Raw genomic sequence first — 27,286 nt, 5'->3', positions numbered from 1 at the left:
CATGGGAGAAATCTCTTAACAGGACACAGCACACAGACAGCCACCTACTCATGTTTTGTTAGACCACTACAGAGCACAAACAAGGGACTACTTTATGCATACCCAAAAACTCCATGCCATTGTCCAATCTACTGTAAGGACAACTAGTGAACACTTGCAGTACCTGTAATTCCATAATGTGCCAGTCCTCTACTTATAAACACTGCACAAACTAATGCAATATAAACCCTGTACAGTCATTTCATAGAGTTCTGATATTGTTTGTGACAAATTATAAACCCACTGAAATAGGATTGTTTCTGCATTTTTATTCCTTTTATTTATTTTATTTTTTATAAAGAGCTTTAATATAAAAATACTTAGACAGTTACTACACACATTTACTACAAAAAAAAAACAGACCCAAGACAAAGAAAAACAGTAATAATCAATGCCAGAATGTTTGTTTAAACATTAAGGGGCATAATTCTGGTTGCAAATGTAGCTACTAATGCCAGAAAATAGCAATCATGATCTGACAAAATTAACATCAGAATTTGATGTTAGTGTACAAAACAGTTTGAAGTAACAAATCCATTAATACTTTGATGATCAGCTTGGTTTGAAATACTTCAGCAGCCATAAATAGGTGTGTTCAAATGGAGAAATCCAGTCCAAAATCAAATCAATCCAATGTCCTTCTATAGTACTCTACATGGTTGGTGCAGGAACCACAGCGGTGGGTTGACGAGGTATATTGTACATGACACCAAGGAACTGATCAGCAATACGTCCTGCCTCTCTCAAACCACTTAGAAGAGCCCCATGAACAGTAGCTGGATAATTCCTTATGGTGTGCTCACCAGCAAAGAACAAGCGAGGGATAGGCTAGAAGGAAAACAAAATCACAATGTTATCAGGTATATGGTTGTAAAATTCATTATATATATATATATATATAGTGTGTGTGTGTGTGGGTTTCACCCGGCAAGACAATATAATGTGCTAGCATACACTGCATGCTAGCACATTATGAAAGACTTACCTTAAAACAAAGCCCTCCAGCCGCACACATTGCTGCAGAAGCTATTTTTTCACTCGGTCTTCCTTCTGGGTTTGCGGACTCAGCCGTGGCACACCGCTCTGAAGGAAAGGCACGGGTACCTTGTTCCTTCAAAGCACAAGCACCAATGACCTCACTGGCTGCTGCTTGCTAGAACATCTCCTAAACTCTGCACACTTTAGGAGATATTTTTTTCCCTACAAATAAGCTTAATTATAAAGCTTTCCTGTAGGTAAACATAAAAACACAGTTTACTACCACCATGGTTGGCAACATATAACGTTTAGGTCAGTACTCTTCCATATCTCTGTTCATCATACACCTAAGGCCCCTTTCGCACCTATGCGACCCGATTTTACCGCAATTTTGCCGCAACTTTGACGCGATTTTGAGCAATGGCTCAGGGCTATATACCTCAAAACGCATTAAAATCGTGCCAAAGTAGTGCAGAAACTACTTTGAAGTCGGTGCGACTTCAAAATGCACTGATATGAATGGGGCTCATTGAAAATAATGGAAAACGACTTGTCATGCGATTTTGCGGTCCAAAATCGCGGGACAAGTCGCACTAGTGTGAAAGGGGCCTTATAGTAAAGCCATTTCCTCTAATCCTCCCCCGTTTGATCATGCTAAAATTAAGTTGAGGTTAATAGATTAATATTAACCTAAATTGTTGTGACAAGAAATGCGGTACACGGCTTGGTTAAAATCTAGCCGTTCCCAATCTTTTAGACCAGCTTTTAGAAATGATCGATAATAAAGTATACTTCTAAAAATGTATCAACTGGCAGCAAACTATTGACACTGATGAAAAAGGACTTCTATTAACACTTTTTACTCCAATAATAATAAATAAAAAAAAATCACACTCCAGAACACTTGAAGCATCTAGCATCTGTCAACATGCTACAAGACAGATTAGTGACCAGAAGGGGTATGACACATACATCCATGAGCCTAATCACCCAGGTTTGCACTTTCAGGAGTTTTTCTATAAAGACGAATTTGAGAAGTGGCATATTAATTGTAAGACTTTTCTAGACACCATCACGGATAAAAAATGTAATGAATCACACATGCAATAAAAAGTATGGAATGTGCATGATTAAAACAAAACCAAGTAAAACAAAGTGCAGCTTTCATTGTGATATCCAACTCACCTGAGGTGCTCCAGGAATGGCAGGGCCTGGAGTAATTGGTTGAGCCATTAAATCATAATCATTGCCTGAAGAACCAGCTGCTACATAAGAGTAAGAACCACGGGCCCATGGATCAGCACGCCACCGGCTCACAACAGTTTCCTTTGGCTAGATGTAATTATATCAAATGGGTAAATTTTAATGTTCCATGTAAACATGACCAGTCTTTAATTTATAGCTCCCAGTTATTATTTATAAAAGAGTTGTGTTGTGCTGCATTAAGGGTCACATACATTTTTTCATTCATTGAGATGCGTTGGCAGCCCATTCATAATGAATGTGTGCCCTGCTGCACATACAATAACGCGCCACAACAGAATGCTTATGTGTGGACGGGCCTTAAGATTCCATAGCAGTTTTAACACCCCAAAGTCTCTCATGCTACACACAGTGGTTCTATCCTCTGAACCCTACGTTACTAAAAAGGACTCAGGTCAGAGGATGGAGCCACAGCATGTAGCAAGGGGACAAAGCCATTCAACACTTCTAGAAGCTTTTAATGCCAAACCACTTTATAAAGGCTGCAGCACTGCAACAGAGGGGAAATAGAAGACATAGGCTGTCAGAGACACGAGTAGATTACCTCTTCTATTAGAACAGGCTGACCGTGGCAATTTTTTGCCAACAGCAAAAAGCGATGTTTTAAATAATTTTAATTTAAAGCCTATTTTTATGTTTACTTTAATTTTGAATAGTAAAAACGACTTCCTTTACTAATACATGCACCCAGTCAGCGCTGTATACACATGTATTTAACATCAGCTACAAACAGCATGTAACAATGTGTCCCAGCAGTGGCATGGGGTGTTTCCATCTGCTGCAGGAACAGAGTCAGGCCTAAGCAGTGCTCAGCCATTCACAATTTGCATTTTTATCAATGAATACATTGCTTCCTCCAATTGGCTGTAGTGAATAATTGTGATGTCATCAGCCCATCTCTCAACCTCAGCCAATCAGCGGAAGGTGTGTATTCATTGATACAAGTACAAGGATTCCTGCAAATGGCTGAGCAGCACTGAGTCGTATGTGATTTTCTTCTGGCGGCAGACGGGAAGTCCCTGTATCCCTGCTGAAACAGCGTTGTATACTGATAGCCGATTCTACCTAAAATTTATAAAGCACTGACAATTACTGCTTCAATTAGTAAAGAAATAGGCTGTTTAGGCCAGCTTAGTCCAGACTATTTAAAATGAAAGAAAACAGCGACTTTGGCTTTAAACATAAAATACATTTCAGCCAATAATGATATTGCAATACTGTAACTGTACTGTTTTCATATTTGCAGGGCAACAGGTTTTTTTTCAAATATAAGTTTATTAAGAGTATTGATGGTCTTACAACAAAAAAAAAAAAACCTCCATAATAGTAGGTTACAATCGAATCAGGCTGTGCCTTCTGTTTTATATTGGAAAAGGAATGCGCAAAAGAAGAAAATGTATTGTGCATTCCCTTTACTAGCAGTGAAGCATGATAAATGTTAATTGGCTTACATATACAGAAAAAAAAAAAAAAACAGCAAGGAACTAATCTCCTGGGTTCACAGATGCTAAGGTGAAAGGGCTAGATATCCATTCTATGACATAATTTCTCAAAAAGATGGGGTAATTTTTGGAGTTCACAGGCAAGCTCTTGTACAGGAGTAAACTAGCACTGATTAATTGAAGCCAAGTGGTCAGGGTGGGTCATGAGGTTCCTTTCCAGGAAAGGAGGATAGTCTTTTTGGCAAAAAAGTACAGTATACGTAGCAGTCTTAATGAATGCAGGTACATATAGTTCACCAAAAATACCCAGCAGACATTTTTTAGGATGCAGTATATTAGGTAAGTCCAATACAGTAGATAAGAAGGAGTAAACTTCAGACCAAAAGGAGGAAACAATTGGGCATGACCAAAAGCAGTGCATGAAATCAACTGTGTTCTCATAGCCATAGCCCAATTTTACACATAGGAGAAGGGGTAAGGGGACTATGGTGAAATATGCAGGGCAACAGTTAAGATCAAAAGCTGCATTTTTGTTTTCATGGTTCCTACATAGCTTACATTTGGGAGCTTGGTAGTCAAGGTATGGCTTACACGATAGCCTGTATTAAATTTAAACTAAAAGTGAAACAATATTTTTCATTATGGATAGATTAAGGAAGAGTTATAACCGTTTTGGTTTGTTTTATTTGCCATTTGTATCCCATTGGGGAGATGTCTCTTCACTTCAGTTTATCGGGAAAAGAAAAAACAAACAAAAAAAAAAAAATAGGAAGGGAGGGGGAAATCCCTCCAAAAGTAAAAAGGAATCCCTGGTTGTCACCAGGGTCAAGAGAACTAGTGTTCCCATCGGAAGACTTCTCCTCTATTCTTGTTCTGGTAGAAACCCAATATTTGTGATTTCCTTTCATGCTTTAATAATGGCAAGCAAGACAAATCAAGACGGTGAATCCCCTAAGGGGGAGCACAGATAGCAATAAAATCTGACAGGAGTACTAATCCATCTCCACTCCATCCAAAGCTATTAAAAAAAAAAAAAAAAAAAAAAAAAAAAAAACAACACCAATAACATGCTTTGCTCTAGTTATATTTTAACATTTTCCATAAACACACACAAATCTACATATATTTTGCTGTGGAAGATGTACCTGTGGAACTGCACTACTTCCAAATATTCCTTTGAGAATGGCTAAACAACGTCCGACTATAACATCATCACTGATATTTTCCATGATCCCAGCTGCTTCTCCTGCTACTAAGGCTAGAAGTATTGGTGCTGTCAAACAAAACAATTTTATTAAGGATAAAGAAAAAAAAAGCTGCTTTTTCTTTGGATAGATTAATGAACACTTTTAAAAGCATGAGAAAAAGCAACATGACTTTATACTTCACCACAAAAATCATTTTCTTGTCCACTAAGGGACACAAAGAGTCTTGTGTTATTTCAGCTTCTACTGGAGGATTGGACACCAGCAAACAAAACAACTGTAGGACAATCAAGAATAACCCCTCATGGTACCAGGATGCCTCAGTTTTTAGCAAACCAGTATAGAGCATGATCAAAAACATAGATTGGTATCCATTAAAAGAGAAAAGTTTAGTTTTTTTTTTGTTTTGTTTTTTATTTGGGATATCATACCTAGGTGGATGCAGCATCTGTCTCCCGCTGGCTCTTAAGACTGAGAATTGAGTGATGAAACACTGCTGATCGCTCAGTTCTTAGTGTTCCGTGAGCAGAGAGCTGGTGACTGTTAGTCACCGGCTCTCTGCTCTGTCCCTCCAGTATTCATTGGGACACTGGGCTGTGGAAGGGGCGGAAGCGGCTGGCTTATTCTCACAGAGGCTCACTGAGAGGCTGGGCCAGGTGCCGATGCTTCAACCCGCTGTGGGCTGAAACCAGGTCACAGGATTGCAGAACAAACTGCACTCCTGTGATGCACAGGAGAAGTAAAGCCAAAATGAGCTTTGGCTGTACTTCTCCTTTAAGAAACCAGGTGCAGCCTTGCAAATCAGACAAACCATTGCTTGATGCCAAAAGGCCCTCACAGATCTAGTACAGTAACTCACCATGACAGGAAAGGGGAAAACCCAATCCTTTACAACACAACCTTGGGTGATGGCCTGCCTTATCTAAAGATGGTGAAATGAGAAGCTGATGCACATCTAGCTTTACAAAAAGCTAAATCAGACTGAACATATACAGGGGCAAGGGTAACACAAGTGGTTAGCACTTCCACCCAGCAGCAGGGTCATTGGTTTGAATCCTAAGCGTGGCACTATCTGCCTGGCGTTTGCATGGGTTTCCTCTGGGTACTTTGGTTTCCTCCCACAATCCAAAGAAAAAAAGAAAATAAGTAGGGGCCTAGACATAGAATCCCCTGCCTGAACCAAATCCATAACCTGCACTAGACAACAGAAGGTAATTTAATTTTGGTGAACTTGTGCCAGAAAAAAAAGGAAAGGGTAAAGAATTGTCCTGGATGAGATAAAAGGTAGAAAAGAACTTGGGCAAAAAGAAAGCCCTGAGCCTCAGTACCCTATTCTTTGCTGATGACACAAAATTGGGCAGAATGAAGCAGATATCCTACAGAATGACCTGGACAAAATAACGGAGTGGGCAACGACATGGCAAATGAGGTTTAATGTGGAGAAGTGAAAGGTTTTGCACTTGGGGACTAAAAACATAAAAGCACAATACACTTTAGGGGGGGAACCTTTGGGGGAATCAAAAATGGAGAAAGATCTGGGAGTCTTGGTAGATGATAGATTAGGCAATAGCATGCAATGTCAAGCGGCAGCTGCCAAAGCCAGCAGAATATTAGCATGCATAAAGAAAGGAATGTATTCCAGAGATAAAACTATAATCCTTCCACTTTATAAAACTCTGGTCCGACCGCATCTGGAGTATTCTGTCCAGTTCTGGTTGCCGGTCCTCAGGAGGGATGTGTTGGAGCTGGAGAGAGTCCAGAGAAGGGCAACTAAACTAATTAGGGGATTGGAGGACCTTAATTATGAAGAGCGTCTGCATTTATTCTCCCTGGAGAAGAGACGCCCGAGAGGGGACATGATAGCAATTTATAAATATCTCAATGGTGATCTCGGCATAGTAAAAAAGCTATTCAGTCGAAGGGATTGCATGAGGACTCAAGGGCATACAATGCGATTAGAGGAGAAGCGTTTTAACCTTAGGCAACGTGGGGGGTTCTTTACCGTTAGGGCTACAGGATTGTGGAATTCTCTACCACAAGAGGTGGTTTCTGCGGGAAGTATCGTGGCTTTCAAAAGATTCTTTAGGCCCGTACACACGTAGCGATTGTCGGCCGTAAATATTCGGCCACCGTCCGATCGGCCGATTGTCGGCTTGTTAGTATGAGCTTCAGACAACAGACTCCGACTTTTCGGCCGAACAGAATCTGGCATGCAGACTTTAAAACTTTTGTTGGCCGTCACCAGAATGGCCGATTGTTCGCCAGTCAGTACAGAATTCGGCCGACAATCAGCAGATTTGCAAGACTGGGCATGCTCAGAAAAGAAAAAAAAGACACAGAAAGTTAACCATCACATGACATCACTTCTGCAGTCGGCTGTTGTTGGCCGACAAAATTTGTGTGCAGTCTTTAGCACTTTTCATCCGACAGGACAGCACCGGACAAAAGACGGCCGATCGTTCGGCCGACAATCAGTATGTGTGTACGGGGCTTTAGACGTAAATCTCAAGGATCAGAGCATTCAGGGGTATGTGAGATGATTACAGCTACACACACCTACACAGGTTGAACTGGATTGACTATTGTCTTTATTCAACCTCACCTACTATGTAACTAAAACCAGACAAAGACTGTTAGTTCAGACACCTCTAAGAGAGGTAAAGACTTCCAGGGTGAAACCAGAGACAGAAATGTCTTTAATAGGTTCAAACGGTGGTTTCTTAAGCTCAGAGAGTGCAAGATCCAGATTCCACTGAATTACAAGAATAGGACAGTAGGAGCTAAATGGGCATCCCCCTGTACAAAAGTTTACCAAAGAGTGAAAAGCCAATGATCTCTGAAACAGTAGAAAGGGCAGAAGCCTGACGGTTGATAGAACCAAAGACCCATACATTGGTGCACACTCATCTGAGGGAGAGAGAGAATTCATCCCACGGAAAAACTGCTGGGGTGAAAGCCCCAAGACTCACACCAAGTGAAATACGTGTTTCACATCAGAGGATAAACCTGGTAAGAAGTAGACTTTCTTCAATTCCCATTCTGTTAAAGCCAGTGACTAAAGCATGATGGCAAGGAGAAGGCAGGGGTGTACTGATCCAATAGAATCACTGAAACATCCACAGATTTTGTTGGGAGGCCAGGAGATCCGACACAGGTCTGGGAACCCCTTAAGGTGTAAGGACCACTCCCCTGGGTGCAGGTGCTGTCAGCTGAGGAAGTCTGCCTGTCAATTGTCCATATCTGGAATGTACATGACTGACAAGGCTGGAAAAAAAAGCCTGCCTAGGACAGGCTCCAAATTTAGCTCACTTGCTGAGGGATCAACCGCAGCAGCAGTTAGATGTCTTAAGGGATTTTTAACAATTCAGACATGTTTGACAAAGTAAGTTTACAGCTAGAATGAGATGAAGAGCAGGACCAGCTAGTGAGAACAGAGTTCTAGAATGGGCTTACAATGGCTTATCAGCTGGGTCCTTAAAAAAGAGAGTAGCACATTCTACCTGAAAAGCGAGGGCCTTCTTAAAAGCTGAATTAACCACTTAAGCCCCGGAGGATTTGCCTGCTCAAAGACCAGGGCCTATTTTGCGATTCGGCACTGCGTGAATTTAACGGACAATTGCGCGGTCGTGCGACGCTGTACCCAAATAAAATTGATGTCCTTTTTTTCCCCACAAACACACACACCTGTGCAATTTTTACTTTTTGCGCTATAAACAAAAAAAGAGCGACAATTTTGAAAAAAATAACAATATTTTTCATTGTTTTTATATGAAATTCCCCAAAAAAAAAAAAAAAAATGTAAAAATCAAAATCTAACATTTTAGGGCAATTGGTTTTCTGCTATATATTTTTGATAAAAAAAAAAAAAATCGCAGTAAGCGTATTTTGATTGGTTTGCGCAAAAGTTATTGCATTTACTAACTACGGGAAAGATTTGTCATTTTTATTGTTTTTTTTTTTAACTAGTAATGGCGGCGATCTGCGATTTTTTTTGTGGGACTGTGACATTGCAGACAGATCGGACCCTTGACTGACATTTTTGACAATTTTGGGGGTACCAGTGACATTACTACAGTAATCAGTGCATAAATATGCACTGTTACTGTAAAAATGACACTGGCAGGGAAGGGGTTAACTTTATTGGCGATCAGTGGGTTAAATGTATCCCTAGGGGCGTGATTCTAACTGTGGGGGGGCATTGCTAGGGATGTAACCACAGAGACATACGATCCTACATAGCAGGATCGTATATTCTCTGCAGTTACATCACGGAGAATGACAGACAGCTGTGTTTACATCAGCCGTCTGCCTTTCTCCCTCTCCAGCGGGAGATTGCGAGTGGCCGGCAGACATCTGCCGTGGGCGGGTGTCTGCGGGTGTCGTGGGCGAGTGACGTACAGATACGTCACTTTGCCCAGGAGAGGCTGACCGCCGCAGTATATAGTCGTGCGGCGGTCGGCAAGGGGTTAAACCCACCAATGTAACTGTTGCACGAAAGTTATATTCAAGGCATACCTGGAGCCACCGTCCACATGTTGGCGTCCTGGATCAGCTAGATTCTGCCCACGATCCTGAATCACGGCAAACCGCAGGACGTCCGCACAATTCCCATCACTTCCAATGGCACCCCAAACGCGGTGCGGTTTTGCCACAATTGTCACTCGGCAAATCGCGATAAAATTGCACAAACACACCCGTCGCCTTCTTTTGGGCAATAAGCGCCCCCATGATTCTGTTTGTGTGATTTGTCGAGCGTCAAGTGCAGCAAAATCACGCTGCGTTTGGGGTGCCATTGGAAGTGGCGGGTATCACGCGATTTGCAGTGATTTGGGATGGCGGGCCGAATTGCGGCGAGCACAAAATGGGTTAAAATTGTGCTGCACCGAATCGCATGTGAATTGAACATGAATGCGGTGTGGTTCCTGTACGATTGCAGTTCAACAGTGTAAACTGAGCCTTATAGCTTGTATAAAATTAATCAGTTTTATCTTATCAGTTGTTCATCAAGAATAATAATTACACGTTCAGTATACAAGTATAGAACTAGAGGTAGAACTTACTAAGCTGTATATGAAATCCAATTTAGGAAAAATTTAACAGCAAGCATGTAAAACAATTGCATCAAGAATTACTTTCAGGCAAATATAACAAACACTGACTTCATGTAATGTGCTAGGTTCAGAAATAAATAAAAAATTATAAAAAAAAAAAATGTATGAGAAAGACCCTTAGCCTAAAATATCATATAAAAAAAAATGTATTACCTTTATAAAGATTCCAGAAAAGAAAAAGCTCCCCTCTGCTGGCAGTTGTACTGCCTACATGACCAAATAAATTCACAGTGGGGTCCCAAAATACTCTGTCAAAACAGAGTACCACCTGAAAAAAGAAAAAAAAAAAAATGATAACTTGCATTTTAGGACTGAACTTGTTCTACTTGATATGGTAGCTTTATTAGAACCAAGTGCTTATTGAATGCCTACCTTATTCAGATTTCCAAAACCCATTCTTTGAACAGCAGAGGTCTTCCATTCTGGAAGTGGAGGAACAAACTGAACGGCGGGAGGTTGTTGTTTCAATACACCAAGAGGCAGAGTGCAGAGGACAGCATCACACTTATAAATAAATGTTTGGCTAGTAGAGCGTGTGTTTACTGCTATTACTTCACATCCTAGAGTGAGCAAAGCAAGAAAAAATTATTACTGGCCATATAACCTGAAAACAAGTCTCAGTGCATAATGCATGAATTCAACCTCATGATTCAGAAACACTCTGCGGGAATGTAACTGTAACACAAAACACAAAGCAGAAGGTCTTCCTGATAAGATTGCCACCAGGATTTCTCCTAATGTGGACACCCATTACAACAGTCAAAAACTTGTTAGCACATTGATAAGATGAATTTACATACCATATATACATGCGCACACACAAACAGTCATGTGAAAAATTAAAGTGGTATTAAACCCAAAAGCAAACATTATATTGCAGCTTACCAGTTCTCAGATTTGATGGTTGTATTAGTTTTATTTAGGCTGTCTTTTTTTTTTTCACCTGGTTTTCCGGCCATTAAGTTTGCCGTTTTAAAAAAGAGCAAGTTCTCTAGCAGATGTATCAGAGGGATTAGACAAACCATTTACCACTGACTGGGGCTTTTACAAAGATCAGTGTTTATATAAATAAAACATTTAACCCAAAAGGAAAGAAAACGTTTTTGGAACTGCCTATAAAGTGTAAGCTGGAGTTTGGCTTCAGTTTCTTCAGTGAATCTAAATCTGCTAGTACATCAAACACTCCAAGATTAACAATGCAGCTGTTCAAAAGGTGTGCTCCTTCGTCCAGAGTGGGGGCACTTAATATAGGTGGTGTTACTGACCAGATCACCAGGAGAAAAACGAGACAAAAAAAAAAAAAAGATAAATTCAGCCACCACATCTAATGATTGGTAAGCTGCAATATATTCCATTTTTTTTTGTTTTGGGTTTACCACCACTTTACGTGCACCCTCTGGCTTTTGTTACCTTTTTCAACATTTTTAAACAGGCAAATATTAGATCTTTATTCAAATGGTGACTACAGATAAAGAGGCTATACCCAGATAGGAACAATTTACCTTTTCAATAAATTATTAACCAAAAATATAAATACAGTAGATGTAATGGTGTACCATGGAAAGAAAAAAAGTAGTACACCGCTGGCATCAAAAGCTGGTATTGCCCCCATTGATTTCCTGTAAGCATTTTGTACAACTGCTCACCAGTCTGACATCGACACTGAAATATTTAACCACTACTCCATGCAAAATTCCTTCAGATGCAAGGGGCTTGTGGGTTTCCTTGCATTAACTGTCAGTTTGAAAATCGCATATACAATTTCAGAGGGAATCAAATCAAGGCTTTGACTGGAGCATTCCATCTTTAAGACACTTCCCGTTCAACTTCAACTTTCGGACAAATGGCCTCACATTCTCATCAAGCACACACCGATATGTATAGCTGAACAGCTGTATTTATACTGAGATTAAATTATACACAGGTGGACTCAATTTACCAATTAGGTGACTTCTGAAGGCAATTGGTTCCACTAGATTTTATTTAGGGGTATCACAGTAAAGGGGGCTGAATACAAATGCATGCCACACTTTTCAGAGATTTGTAAAAAAAAAAGAAAAAAAAAAAATGAAAACCATTTATCATTTTCCTTCCACGTCACAATTATGTGACACTGTGTTGGTCCATCACATAAAATCCCAATAAAATACATTTATATTTTTGGTTGTAACATGACAAAAATGTGGAAAATTTCAAGGGGTATACATACTTTTTCAAGGCACTGTAAACCTCCTGTGACCAATGTACTGCCTCCTACAAGATGCAGGTCACAGCTGAATAACCAGTGACAGGCAAAGAGGTATAGCAGTTTTTTTTTAGTGCCAAACTTCCTAGCAGACTTTTACTGCATTGTTGTCCAGTGTGCCAAATGAACAACCCAACAAAAAGCAAAAGTCTCTTTAGGACACTGGTGATCAGTTCGAGAACTCACATAAGCTAAAGTCCAGACAATATAGAGAGTTTGTCTTTTTTTATTTTCATAAACCCCAAATTCTGAAATTAAAGTGATATTAACCAGATCTGGACCCAAAGGAAGGATTTGCCCCCTTAATGACCAGGCAATTTTTTGCGATTCGGCACGGCTTTACTTTAAACGGAAATTTGTGCGGTCGTGTGACACTGTACTGAAATAAAATTGATGTCCTTTTTATTTCACAGAAGTAAAGCTTTATTTTAGTGGTAGTTGATCAACACTGCAATATTTATTTTTTGTGCTATAAACAAAAAAAAAAAAAGAATCATTTTTTTTATCCTTTTAGGCCAATTTGTATTCTGATAATGATAGCCTTAATAGTAAGGCCAGCTACAGCGCTTGCTGAATATACCCCTAACGTGTAAACAATAGTGTAAACAATAGTGGTTCAAGTATATATCAAATTCTTAAAAATAACCAATATATAGATGCAGGGTTAGGGTGAGGGGGTTAGGGTTACCTATTGCCGGTACACACACAGGGGATGGTTTTGACACAGGAAATGGGTAATGGACCCACCCCAAAAGGTCAGGAGGTGTGGGCTCAGAGGTCAAAGGTCATAGCTCCACCTACTGCTGGACACAGGGAGCGGCGTGGGCTGGCGCTCCGCCCTAGTGTTGGACACCAGAAGCGGCTTAGGCTGGCGCTTTGCGCAGTCGGCCCTAGTGTCGGACACCGGAGGTGGCGTCTGAAGACCTCACAGGAAGTGACGAAACGCTTAGGATTGGAACGCATAGCGTAACGTCACTTCAGGTGGAACGCAATCCGGAACCTCCGCTCGCCACTCTGCAGAGAGGACAAGCTGACCGCCAGCCAGTCGTTTTTACCATTTGTTTTATACCACTTGCTTTTAACCCATTTGGGGGTAATAAAAAACTAACTACTACACCATCTGGAGCCTTTCCTTTTCCCACATATATTTCACTTACACCCTGGCGTGAGGCGGAGCCCTACACCAATCCATAGGAGATTTAAAGGGGAACCCATCCCGGCCCGGGGGGCCAACTAAGTGTGAGTGGTCCTAATGCCATATGGCAGATAGGACCCATTGAATCTGGTAAGTCATTTAATTTACCCACACGGTGAAAAAAAACGATGTCACAAGAATTTGTGGATATCCACTTTTGAGCACCTGCACCTTGAATCTACTGGATAAGCACATTTGCACAAGGACTTTTATTATTTGAACTGTTTTGCCACAACAGTCACATATTTGGACTCGATTGTTTTACATTGTATACTTATCACGTGCGCTTCCATTATTTTATCAATATTTACTGATTATTTTGTACTGCAATTTAATTTTTTAAATCAATTAGGGCACTTACTGCATCTATATATTGGTTATTTATAAGAATTTGATATATACTTGAACCACTATTGTTTACACGTTAGGGGTATATTCAGCAAGCGCTGTAGCTGGCCTTACTATTAAGGCTATCATTATCACCTACTTTTACATTCTATAGCTGCTGCTGCACCAATCACTTTCATATATTATCTATTTTTTTACATCCATTGTTAACACAAACTCCCTGGCCAGGGAATATACCTTGGTATATTTTCTCACATCACAATTTGTATTCTGCTACATATTTCTGGTAACAAAAAAAAAAAAAAAAAAAAAAAAAAAAAAAAAAATCGCAAAAAGAGTATTTTGATCGGTTTGCGCAAACGTTATCGCGTCTACAAACTAGGGGAAAGATTTGTTATTTATTTATTTTTTAACAGTAATGGTGGCAATCTGCGATTTTTAGCGGGACTGCGACATTGCGGCGGACAGATCGGACCCCTAACTGACCTTTTTGACACTTTTGGGGGGGAGAAGTGACATAAATACAGTAATCAGTGCTAAAAATATGCACTGTTATTGTAATAATGACGCTGGCAGGAAAGGGGTTAACCTAGTCGGTGATCAAAGGGTTAAGTGTAAGCCTAGGGGATTGTTTACTAACTGTGGGGGGAGGGGCTTGTGAAATGACCATAGAGACCTGTGATCCCTTATAGAAGGATTACAGACGCTCTGTCTTCATTTCAGAGAGAAGAATTGTCGGCTGTGTTTACAAAAGCTGACCGTCCTCCTCTCTACGCAGGGAGCGATCGCAGGTGCCCAGCAGCAATCGCGGCCGCCGACCCCGTGCATCGGCATCCCCGCTACATAGTGGGGGTGGGAGCGCACCGCCAGCAGCTCCTGCGCGACCGACGTAATACTACGTTGTTGCAAGCAGCCAAGCCAGCCAGCCGCAGTAAAACTGCGGCGGGCGGTCGGCAAGTGGTTAAAGGCTTGTTTTACCCCAAAAAAAAAAAAAAAAAAAAAGCCTCAATCCTCCCCTTCTCAGGTCCCCCACCAGTGTTCAGGGCTCTTCCCCCTTGCCAAGTGTCGCCACAGCAAGCCCTTATTATAGGGGCACCCGTGCATGCTTGCTCCCAAGCCATAAGGCTGGATACACACTATACAACTTTTGTTGTTAGATTTCCTTTAGATTTACCTTTACCATGTAGTACAAGGGTCTGCCTGATTGCATACAAATTTAAAGTGTTTAGGTTTGAGCTCATATTATATGGTTTTGGTAAATCTAAAGGAAAAAATCTAAAAGACAATTGTATAGTGTTTATCCAGCTTAAGGCACACAGAATGGGGCAGGGCCCCACCCTTGCTCCACCCTCACTGGCTGTAGTGGACTGCAGCAGGAGGCAATCGCTCCCACTGGTGTGTCTCAGCCAAAGAGCAGGAAGAGACCCCAGAGAGCAGCCGTTCTTGTGCACGTCACTGGATCGGGCTTAGGTAAGTATTAGAGGGGCTGCAGGGGGAGCTGCATACTTCAGGCTTTACAATCATTTTAAATATTAACAAGTAGGGGATATACCTCGCATTAAAAAAAAAGAAAAAAATTTACTGCAGAGTCCATAAAGGCTTCCAAACGGTACATACCAGAAGCCGTATATCGCACTTGTCGGACAGCCGTATTCAACTTAATATCCAGTCCTTCTGCCAATGCCACTGGAACACAGGAATAGCCGTTCCTTACAGTTAAATGACTGCCAGTAAATTCAAAGTCGTCATCCTAGTTTAAAAAACAAAAAAACACCCACACAACTGGTTGGGGTAGAGCTAAACGAAAGCAAGTGGTACAAAAATACAGACATCTTCAGGATGAGTTACCTGGTCCCAATGTTTTAGGGAAAGTGTAGACAAAGGGGTTGCATTAGCAAACTCTAAATTTGCAAAGTGCCAGTCAAGTATTTGTCTGTCCCTGGAGGACAAGTAAACATCGCTGGAAGAAAAAAAAAAAAAAACAAACACAATGAAAGTATTTACATGAAGCTGCTTACTAGGCTCTGCTTTATTCTAGAAAATGTATACACCAGGAAATACCTTGGAGGATTGGCTTCAAGTTCTTGCAGTTTCTCTTCAAGTTTTGCTTGTGCTTCTGCTAACTGGTCATAATCCTAGTTTCAAAAGAGAAAAAAAAAAAAAAAAAATTACATTGGACAATTCACTCCAAGGAAATAATGCAATAGACCTTTGAAAACATATAATAATACCTTGCAGAGGGCTGTCAGATCTCGGTGCTTGCTTTTCACTAAGAACTCGGCAGTGATGTCTCTGGGAGGCTTTACTTCGGAAGCCTCCTTATATTGCTGATGAAGCTCCTTTATTTTCTCCTTTAAATTCACCATCTGTTAAAATACAAAGTATAGTGTGTCATCCGTTTTCTATCTGGAATAATAAAAAACACTGAACCAACTACAATCTGAAAAGTGATACAGGTCCCATAATTACGTAGGTTTCTCTGAAGCTTTAATATTAGTTCTATTTTCTTTTTTTTTTTTTTTTTATTACACGAGGCAGAGGAAAGCCATTACTGGCACAGTTTCTCTTGAGAAGCTACAGGGATAGGGTCAGGAGAATGTTGGGTTACGAGAGACATGTCAAACAATTTGTGCACTTTCTTCCCATCTATCAAGGGAGCACCATATAAACTCCAGCCAACTGTTGCTCAACCTAACCTGCTAACATTGCCATAGAATAGAAACTCAGAAAAACTGGATTTTTGTCTTACTGTAAAATCCTTTTCTCTGATATTCATGGACAGACACAGCTCCTTATTGTCTTTGACCCTTGGGTTATGCTACTTTCCTTAGGAGTAGGGCACTAGGCGGAAAAGAGTTAAAAGTTTGACTACGCCCATAGCGCAGTCCCAGGGGGTATACTCCCACTTCCTGCTCTAGCGCTTCAGTTTTGTAACAAGCCGTGTCAAAAAACCATAAACCCCAACTCATTAGAGGGGCGGGTGCTGTGTTCCATCAATGAACATCAGAGAAAAGGATTTTACAGTAAGACAAAAATCCAGTTCTCTTTCGTTCATTGACGGACACAGCTCCATACCTTCTTTGACCCTTGGGATGTTCTAAAGCAGTGTCAATATGAGGGGGTGGGAACAAAGCAATAAACCTACTTCCCAAAGGATAAATGAAGCCAACCAGGTAAAACAGGAGCTCAACAAGGAAACCACTTGAGCTCACCTGGCAAAAATTTACACCCTCAAAGAGGACTTATCCTCTCCAACAGCCGCCTGTAAAACCTTCTGGCCAAAGGCGGCATCAACAGATGCCAACAAATCTACCCTATAAAATTTTGTCAAAGTGTGCATGGATGACCAGGTGGCCGCCTGCAAACCTGCACCACTGATGCCAGATGACGGAAGGACCAAGAGGCACTAAGCGCCCTCGTAGAATGCCTGCACCACAGTCTGCCTGATTCATCGGAAATGGTCACAGCAGATGTGGCCAGCCCCTTAAGGGAACCATCCGTAAGGACAAACATGGAATCCAATTTTTTGGGAATGACCGTCGCCGCCAGGTACACCCCGATTGCCCGAACCATACCACATCCAAAGAATGTAAGGCAATCTCTTTAGGATGCTTATGCCTCGTACTCACGCGTCGTTAGTTGGACGTGAATTTTCGGCCAACGTCCGATCGGCCGATTTTTGGCTTGTTAGTATGATGCTTCCGACAACCGACTCCGACTTTTCGGCCAAAAAAAATCTGGTGTGCAGACTATAAAATTTTTGTTGGCCATCACCACAACGACCGATTTTCCGTCAGTCAGTACAGATTTCGGCAGACAAAAATCTGATGAGCAAGACTGGGCATGCTCAGAGATGAAAAAACACACGGAAAGTAAACCATCACATGACATCACTTCTGAAGTAGATTGTTGGCCGAGAAAATTTGTGTACAGTCTAGAGCACATTTCAACCAACACAACAACACTGGACAAAAGGTCGGCCGATCGGTCGGCCAATAATCGTTGCGTGTGTACGAGGCTTTAGGCTTAGAACACAAGGAAAGCAACACAATGCTTTTATTATAAATGGAAACCAGAGACAACCTTAGGAAGGAAACTGGCTGAGCCGAAGCACTACTATCTCGGTGAACCACCAAGTAAGGTGAACAACAAGACAGCTGCCAGTTCCGACACCCTCGAAGAAAAAGCTTCTGGGACATTTTTTTCCCCAATGGCGGTGACCGAAACCAGACAGCACCAAGTTGAGATCCCACGAGGGCAACGGAGACCATATTGAGGGAGCCAAGTGGCGAACCCCCTGAATAAAAAGGTGCGAACCACAGAAAGCGTGGCCAAAGGATGAAGAAAGCAAACTGTCAAATGGAAGAAACTGTCCCTCAAAACCATGTTGGAGGAAACCAACTCCGAATCACCGAAAAGGAGCGGGAGTGAGCCCTAGGGGGATTCACATCCGCAAAGTATGCTCATCAAAGGCGAAGGTAAAACTACCTAATAGTAGATTTACTAGCTTGCAGCCGCGTGGGAATCCGATTCAGACAACCCTCTAGCCTTCAGCACCTGGTTTCGACAGCCAAGCCGTTAAAGCCAGCAACTATAAAGCAAGATGGAAGATTGGCCCTTGAGCCAACAGATCTCTAAGAGGAAGTTACCAAGGAACACTGACGACTAACCGCAACCGATCGGCGTACCAAGACAGGCAAAGCCAGTCTGGAGCCACTAGTATGGCTGTAATCCCTTCTACCTCAAGCCTACGCAGGAGTCTTGGCAGAAGTTCCAGAAGAGGAAAGCTGTATTTCAGATGACACCCGCCCCAAAAGAAGCCACCAGTGTGTCTGTGGCGACAGCCAGAGGATCCCAAGACTGTGCCACAAACCCAAACACCTTCGTGTGGAGACGAGAGGCCAACAGGACCAACTTGGGAGTTCCCCACCAGAGACACCAATAATGAAACACCTCTGAGGAGATGTCCAGTATATCGATCGGTAGTCTGGATTCTTCCAGAGGCCAGGCCCCCTGAACACAATCCGTGTCAATAAACACTAACCCACCCGAGCAGGCTGGTATCTATGGTGACCACCATCCAGTACAGGGGAAGGAAGGTTAACCCTGTCGAAGTGGCGGAGAGCGAAGCTACCGAAGCAGGATCACAAAATCTAGAGACTGTGGATTCTGGATTCTCGCTTCACATAAACAAGAAACTTTCTGCAGAGGTCTCATGTGAACAAATTTTGGAACTTGTCCCATGGGAGAAACACCTTGGCTGAGGCCAAGTCCAGAACAGACCCAGATAGTCCAAAATAGGTGGATGGAACAAAGGCCAATAAACAGAAATTAAAAACTTCCAACCAAACTCCTACAGAGTCCGCACAGTAATCTCCGGGTTGTCCATCAGAACAGTCGGAGACTCTGCTCGTCGAAGATCATCTAGGTACTCCAGTACCACAATCCCCAAATGACGCAACAATGTCAACACCGGGGCCAACACTTGTGAAAGCCCGAGGGGCTGAGGTGATACCTCTTGACAATGCTCCTTGCCCACGGCAAGCGGAGGAAGCGCGGATGACTGACATAACGGAATATGGCGGTAAGCCTTTTTAATATCGATAAAGCCAGAAGATCCCCCTGAAGTAGGGATGCCACTACCGCACGAATTGACTCCATTCGAAATATCTGTACCCGCACAAACCGGTTCAGAACTTGAGGTCAAAGATTGGACGTACCACACTTTTCTTCCTAGGACCTGCAAACATGTTTGAAATAAAAGCTATGAAACAAAGTTTCCGATTCTGAGAACAGAACAATCACCCCTTGTAGTAGCAAGTTTTGCACCGCCCCGCAGGCGGTCTGGGGAAAAACACGTTGGAAGGAGAGAAATGCACTACAGTAGAAGATCGAAAACTCAAGCTTGTAGTCAACTCATGGACCCACCTGTCTGATCAGGGAGGTCCGCCGGTCTGGAGGAAGCAAAGACGTCCTCCCCCACCCCAAACATTGGTGATGGCGACCCTTGAGGCAGGAGAGACCTTGTCTGCAGGTCTCGAAGGACCTGCTCTCGGCATACCAGACCGGGTCCACAAGGAGGTCCTTCCAGGGAGACTCCAAACAGACAATTCCCCCAAAGGGAAGATCACACAGGTCTTCTAGACAGCCTGGTCCGCAGACCAGTATATTAGCCATATCATGCGCCAAAGGTTTATTGCTGTCACAAACAGCCCAGAGACTAAAGGGAGCCGCATCCAGAGAGGCATTACAAATGAACTGCAACCCCTGGAGCAAAAAGCCCGCCAGCTCCACAAGGGCCGGTGTAGGCTGTTCCCCCTTCCAGATCCCAGCGCAAAAGCTGTGCACATTTGGGAAAGTCGGGGACACCAATGCTATGGTGAACACCGGCCCAAGGACCTAACTAGGCATAGGAAAAACGTGGCGGACCAAAGTCTCGGCTCTCCTGATAAAAGGATCTTTTTAAAAACCGGAGACTCCTCCACCGGAATTATGGTGGACTTATTCAGCCTGGAAACCTGAGAGTCCCCCACAGGTGGGACTGCCCACGTACTCAACAGAGACTCCTCAAGGGATACCGTTTATCGAAATACTCAGGCACTGCCATATTGCGTTTAGAACAAGTCCACTGATTCGCAACAATTTTGTCACAGTAGGTGGGAAAAGGGGAATACCTTCACCGCTTTTGAGGAACTGCAGGTTCCAAGGGGACTGGCGCCTCTGATGCAGCAGCGGCTGCATCCCAATGTTTAAATTACCTGCACCGATACAATCAGTGTATCCACCAGCGCCTTTGCATGCGCATTTGCAGGTCCAAAACATCAACCGTGACTATTTAGAGGAGCTGGGGGAATGAAAGGGAACCATCCCAGGGAGGGGCCCACGTCCACCCTGAGGAACCAAAAGGGAGAGGGGGGGATACTAAGCACCACACCTTGGAACTGGGCCGATCACCTCCCCATCTTAGAATGGGGGTGCTGCGGGCCAGAGGTACGCTGAGACTCAGTCCGCAACCAGGTTGTGTGCGTCCTCATGAGGTGTTACTCGTCGGGCAGCCCCCGTTCAGTGGGGCTATGTCACGGCCAACCTACCGCCAAGCTGCGTTCTGCACACACTCGCTGGCCAGACTAGGGAGACCGTAAAGATCTAGGCTATCCAGTGCGTCACCCAGTCTGGCAGTTGATTGTAGAAAGAAAACAAAAAGGAAAAGTTCAGTTTAAAAAGGAAAAAATGCTAGGACCAAAGATTCCAGCAGGGAGCTAGGTCCAAACTGAAGAGCTAGAGCAGGAAGCCTACCCCCTGGGAATGCCCTATGGGCATAGTCAAACTATTTTCCGCCTAGTGTTCTACTCCCAAGAAGAACAGCATAACCCAAGGGTCAAATTACTCAGAGCCCCCAGGCATTATAATATATATATATATACACACACACACACACATATATATATATACACACACATACATACGTGTGTGTGTGTATATATATATATATATATATATATATATATATATATATATATATATATATATATATATATATATATATATATATATATATACACACACACACACACACACACTGTACATTTTTAGCAGAGACTCTAGAGAATAAAAAGGCAGCCGTTGCAACTTTTTAATGTCACACGGCATTTGCGCAGCAATTTTTTAATTGCAGTTTTTTTTGGAAAAAACACTTTAATAAATTTTAATGCAAAAAAATAAATAAAAATAAAAACACAATATATAACCCAATTTTTTGGTGAAATATAAAAGATGTTAACCAAGTAACTAGATATCTAGCATGTCATGCTTTAAAAACTGCACACACATAGAAAGGCGCCAAAGTACGGTACTTAAAAACCTCCATCGACGGGTTACCAGTTTAGAGTTACAGAGGTCTAGCGCTAGAATTATTGCTCTCACCATAACGTTCGCGGTAAAACCTCACCATTTACATATGCGGGCACACCCTAAGGGTGCATTCCCTTCTGCGTGCGAGTGGGGCACATTACGGTTTATTTTTTTTACTAATTTTTTCTTAAACTGTCGCTTTAAATTCTTTTGATCACCAATTCCTATCACAAAGGATGGAAACTTCCCTTGTGACAGAAAAAAGGCATGACAAGTCCTCTTTATGGAGACATACTACTCTGGAAAAGCATTCGATTTAAAAAAAAAAAAAAAAAAACACAGGGAAAAGAAATGGCAGGGCCAGAAACGGTTTCCATCATGATGTCGCTTCCAGCCTCCCAGGATCAGAGAGATGGCCATGAACCATCTGGTCCATGGCCAGCTCTGTGGTAACCCAATGCCACCCTTGGTTTAGATCCGTTGCTCTCAGATCATACAAGACGTCCCCTCTTGCTGCCTGTAAAAACAATCCAGCGCCTAATCAGCCACTAGGATAGCTTTTACATTGTAGGGAATCATAGGCTAAAAAGAAATATATCTGGATGATGCCTGTAGCTGCAGGCATCATCATGATAGCTCTACTTCAAGTCCAGGACGTCAAACAGACAGGAAGTGGTTAAACTTGGATGGAGAAGAGCAGTGCCGTTTTTTTTTTAATTAGAAACAAACTTTTATTGAGTATAGTGCAAAGAAAGACATTGGTAATACAGAGAGACAAATCAGTAAAATAGTTCTGATTACAGGTATACAATGAATACAGGAAGAACAGGCGATAAGCAGATTAAGATCAAGTAAACATTAACAACATGTGTAACTGAAGATTGGTTAGGAGAGTTCAAAGGGCCAGAAACAAACAATCCCGGTAGCCACACACCATAACTAAAATGTGCATGTCACGGAGGACTGGAGCCATCTGTCCCATATTTTATTGTACCTTTTCAGACAACCCATGTTAAGATAGATTCTTTTTTTGTAAGGTAAGGTGCTGTTTATATCTGCAATCCAGGCTGCGACGGTGGGAGGGGACGACTGAATCCAAGTGCAAGCTACGAGTTTCCTGGCACTAAATAAAGTTTCATGTAAAAACCTGGCTGTGTGTTTGTCTATGTCCACATCTGGGAAAAATACAAGGCAGATCTTGGGATCCACTGACACCGGAGATCCCATCTGGTCATGAAGAAACTGGATCACTTGCGCCCAGAAACCACGAATACAGGGACAGTGCCAGATAAGATGTCCAAAGGTGCCAGCGGATAGTAGACATCTGGGACAAGTAGGATCTCAAGAGGGGGGCCAAACCTAGCCATTCTAACAGGAGAGAGGTATGCTCTGTAAGTGATATACACTTGTGTGAGTCTGTCTGATAGTTTTGGTGATACCAATTTACAAGTTTCCAATGCATCACTCCACTCATCATCGTCCAACTCTCCAGTTTCCTCCATCCATGAGGAGCAGGGCTGTCTTTAATATGGATTGGACCCTGAAAAAAAACATTTTCTTGGGGCCCCCTTCCCTGCAATCACAGTACCCCTTATCACATCAAAGCGCCCTGTTACATTAGTCATTTTCACATCATAGTGCCCTTTACAAATCACAGTGCCCCTTTTGACATCATGGTGCCCTTCAAAACAGTGCCCAATTACACATCAAACTGCTCCTTTAGGCCCCATTGGCATCTAGGCGCCCCGGGTGGAATCGCCACGATTCTGCCCGCAATACTGAAATCTTTGCAAATCGTGGGAGGCCCTTGCGATCCCCATCACTTCCAATGGCACCCCGATTGCAGCGCTTGTCGCCCGACAAATAACGGTACAATCACACAAACAGAATTGCAGTATGCCTGTCGCCCAAAAGAACTTATGTTGGGCGAAAGGCATACCACGATTGTTAGCATTATTTTACTGTGATGCGTCCGGCGACAATCATGATGCAATCATGGTGCCATTAACCACTTAAGCCCCGGAGGATTTTCCTGCTCAAAGACCAGGGCCTATTTTGCGATTCGGCACTGCGTGAATTTAACGGACAATTGCGCAGTCGTGCGACGTTGTACCCAAATGAAATTGATGTTATTTTTTCCCCACAAACAGAGCTTTCTTTTGGTGGTATTTGATCACCTGTGCGATTTTTATTTTTTGCGCTATAAACAAAAAAAAGAGCGTAAATTTTGAAAAAAAATAATATTTTTCACATTTTTTTTATATGAAATCCCCCCCCCCAAAAAATGTAAAAATCAAAATTTAACATTTTAGGCCAATTTGTTTTCTGCTACAGTATATATACTGTGGGCGGTCGGCAAGTGGTTAAAAGTGACGGGGATCACAAGGGCGATTTACGACCATTTGGGAATGCAGGTAGAATGGCGGCGATTTGGGATGCCTAGATATGGACGGAGCCTTACACATTACAGTACCCCTTATCAAAATGCCCCATTGCTCATTACAGTGCCCCTTGCAGTCATTCTCCCCCCCCCACATCACTGTCCTCCTTGGTCTTACCCAGGGCCCTTATCAGCCTGGCTGTGCAGGGGAGTGGACAACTGCTAAGTGGCACAACCACGGTTCAGACAGGATTGTCACTCAGTCCGTCATTTAGTGATCCCCGATATATACCATATAGTTTGTGGACTCTTAACTTTCCTATAGACTAAATATACATGTGGGTTATTTTTTCAAAAGAAATGTAGGAGAATACATTTTGGCATATATTTATGAAGAAAGATTATTTGAAAAATTTTATAACAAATAAAAGGCTTTTTCTTTTTCAAAGTTTTCAGTCTTTTTGGTTTATTTAGCATGACATAAAAAAAAAAAATAAAAAAAATAGGCAGTGATTTAATATCACTGAAAGAAAGCTCTATTTATGTGACCAAAATGATAAAAATTGTTATTTAAAAAAAGTGTGACAGCGCTGAAAATTGGCCTGGGCAGGAAGAGGGTAAAAGTGTCTGGTACTGAAGTGGTTATAATAGTAGAGACCCTAGTGGTCTCTTCTGTTATAAATGGCCCCCCTGCCTGCCAGCGATAATGTGATTTGAGTCACGCATGCGCAGCTCACAAAGCATTTAGAGAATTATTCTGTGTGCTGTGGCTATGTCACCCCTGTGCACATGCGCAGGAGTGATGTTACTGCAGTCTTTCCACTCAAGCAGTCAAAAGGTTGAGAACCCAGAAATAAGGAATGTGCCAAGGACCAACAGGTGCTGTAAAGGGCTCAATTTGCAGGCAAGTCTGTCATAATGTGCTAGCATGCACTGCATACCAGGCCAGTGCTTATAAAATAAGCCTATCAAGCAGTGAAGCAGCACTGTCTGTGTGGAAGATATCTGCTCTCTAATACAGCCACAGCCAGGTCAGGGTTTTGAAACTCGCTACATAATATGGGGAGCCAAGGAAGGAGAAAGACCTACCTGGTCCTAGCCAGTTGAGCTCTGATCACCATCCGCGGGCTCCTGGGCTCACACCTATGCTGTTGGCTGCCATTAGCACTCTGACACTACACGGTCCTACCCGAGGCCTGATGTACAGTCAGGCAGCATGCATGGTAAGGGGCGGGGTCAGAGTTTCAGTGGAGCTCATGGCCCCGCCTGCGGCTCCTTGCTCGATAATTTTGCATAACTGTAGCGTGCCAATGCCGGCTGTTCCTGAGTGCACTGTCACTAGACCAGTGGATTTGCAGCGCCGATAGGGCTCCCGATTTGCAGGTAGCATGGGCTTATGGGGCAGCTGCTTTGGGCCCCAAAACAATGACAGGGCCCTGGGCAGCTGCCCCTTTTGCCCTGCATTAACGATGGCAGTGGAGAAGAGGGGAGTTAGAACCTGCCAAAATTACTAAGAAAAAAAGGGGGTACACACGCATGATCAAATAAAGAACAACAAGGTACATGAGAGATGCCGCAAACACCAGATTTGACAAATTCCCAAGTCAGACAATGTAAAAGAGAAGAAAGGTGCTGCGCTATTCTAACATAGACACATAAATAAATAATTGTGCTGAAGCTATGTGCAAAGTATAAATAAAAATAAAATTAAGTCATGTGACAGTGACGACACGTGTAGGGCAGTTGATGGCAACGGAATCGTTGCCAGAGGACAAGCCGGCTTGTTTATGCTCTGTATGCCACTCTCGGCTTCCCGAATTGTGAGTTGTTAGCACAATTTTTTTACTAAATAAAGTCAAACAGTATCACCCTATTTGGAGCCTTCTTTCTCCCACATTTATTTGTGAGTCCATCCACCCTGATGATCCACCTACGCCAGGACCGGAAAAAGGACGGACCAGCTCCAGAGACTGTCCCTACGCTTTTAGAGGTACAAGCAAGCAAGAAGAGCCCACATGCAGATCCATAGCAAGTTTGTATTATAGGCTGTTAGCTTACAGCTGTGAGGTAAGAAGATAGTACAGCCATACCAACTTGGGATTTTGTTTCCTTCCCCGCAGTCATTCATTACTGCCGATACGAGTGGTGCCTTATTTGAAACATGAAATATAAATAAATAAATACATAAATAATATCTATCGGACAGTGGATAGCTAGTGATAAATACCAAAAAATCTATATACGTGAAAACAAAAATAAGGACATGTAAAATTGCATATAAATATAAAAGTGCAAAGTGATATAATGTGCGAAATGCAAAAAGGTCCAATAATAATAATAGTCCCCGTGAATCTTGGTGATAAAACAATCCAATAAAAGTGATCAGGCCACCTTAAAGTGGCTAGTGCTTCCCAATGGTGAGTGACCAGAGTGTCACAGCTAAATGGCAACCGTGCACCCCCTTGTGAGTGGGTGCTCACCTTAACATATATACGATAAGGCGTAGAGGAGTGGAGTGTTTGCAGCAATCTAGTAATTTACTGTAGGAAGGTTGCTCGTGGGATCCTTTTTTGTTTTTTCTTATTTGAAACATACTGCGGAGGAGCACTTTGCCTTTATTTGCTTGCACTTTCCCCTATGGACAGTGTGTTTACTAGGTTCTGGATAATTTGACTTTCTATTTTAACGTGAGGAGCCCGTGGCTTACACTGTTCATTTGTATTTCATTTCTGACATTTATGGGTTCCTATATTGCACTGTCACCCATTATTGCCTTTATATGATTTTTATGACCACCCTGAATTAGCTATCTGCTATATTCCTGACCAATTTATTGATATCAGAAGATTTGCATTTCTTTGGTGTTCTGGTATCTGAAATTTTTGTTTTTTTTATTTATCTTTCTCTGAGACCCAACATATTTATATTCACACATATATTTGCGCACCCTTGGCATTTTTTATATTGGCTTATTTTATTAATTCATTGTCTAGTATTCGGGATCATTTTTTTATTTTTTATTTATACTTAGCACATAGCTTCAGCACAATTATATGTGTCTATGTTAGAATAGCGCAGCACTTTATCTTCTGCCAAAATTACTGCTCAATGCTGGGGAGATCCCCGGGGAGATAAACCCCCCCCCATGCCTGTGATCTAATCGGTGTCAATTGGACAGAAGTAGAAAATATCCAAAGGAAGGAAACATACTTTTTAGAAGGGTAGGGGA

At 42.3% G+C, this 27,286-nt stretch overlaps 1 protein-coding gene across 2 annotated transcripts in view; it reads right to left on the bottom strand.

Annotated features, from left to right (window-relative positions):
- Positions 1-376: 376 nt before the first annotated feature.
- KDM1A (lysine demethylase 1A) overlaps positions 377-27,286 on the bottom strand; it is a 58,688-nt gene continuing 31,778 nt past the window's right edge. The window contains exons 11-19 of one of the 2 annotated variants that reach the window (XM_082247770.1): positions 16,058-16,192; positions 15,888-15,961; positions 15,675-15,786; positions 15,444-15,576; positions 10,411-10,598; positions 10,192-10,306; positions 4,868-4,995; positions 2,203-2,349; positions 377-867 (exon numbers count right to left, since the gene is read on the bottom strand). In XM_082247770.1, coding sequence (XP_082103896.1) covers positions 691-867; positions 2,203-2,349; positions 4,868-4,995; positions 10,192-10,306; positions 10,411-10,598; positions 15,444-15,576; positions 15,675-15,786; positions 15,888-15,961; positions 16,058-16,192 — 1,209 coding nt within the window. In that variant the 3' untranslated portion in view covers positions 377-690. The remainder of the gene's footprint in view (positions 868-2,202; positions 2,350-4,867; positions 4,996-10,191; positions 10,307-10,410; positions 10,599-15,443; positions 15,577-15,674; positions 15,787-15,887; positions 15,962-16,057; positions 16,193-27,286) is intronic. The other variant, XM_082247769.1, reaches the window with a different exon arrangement.

The sequence above is a fragment of the Pelophylax lessonae genome, assembly GCF_965119305.1.
Source record: "Pelophylax lessonae genome assembly, chromosome: 2".
NCBI classification, from domain to species: Eukaryota; Metazoa; Chordata; class Amphibia; order Anura; family Ranidae; genus Pelophylax; species Pelophylax lessonae.
Note: the sequence above shows the minus strand (reverse complement) of the source record. Positions and strands in the feature narration are given on the sequence as shown.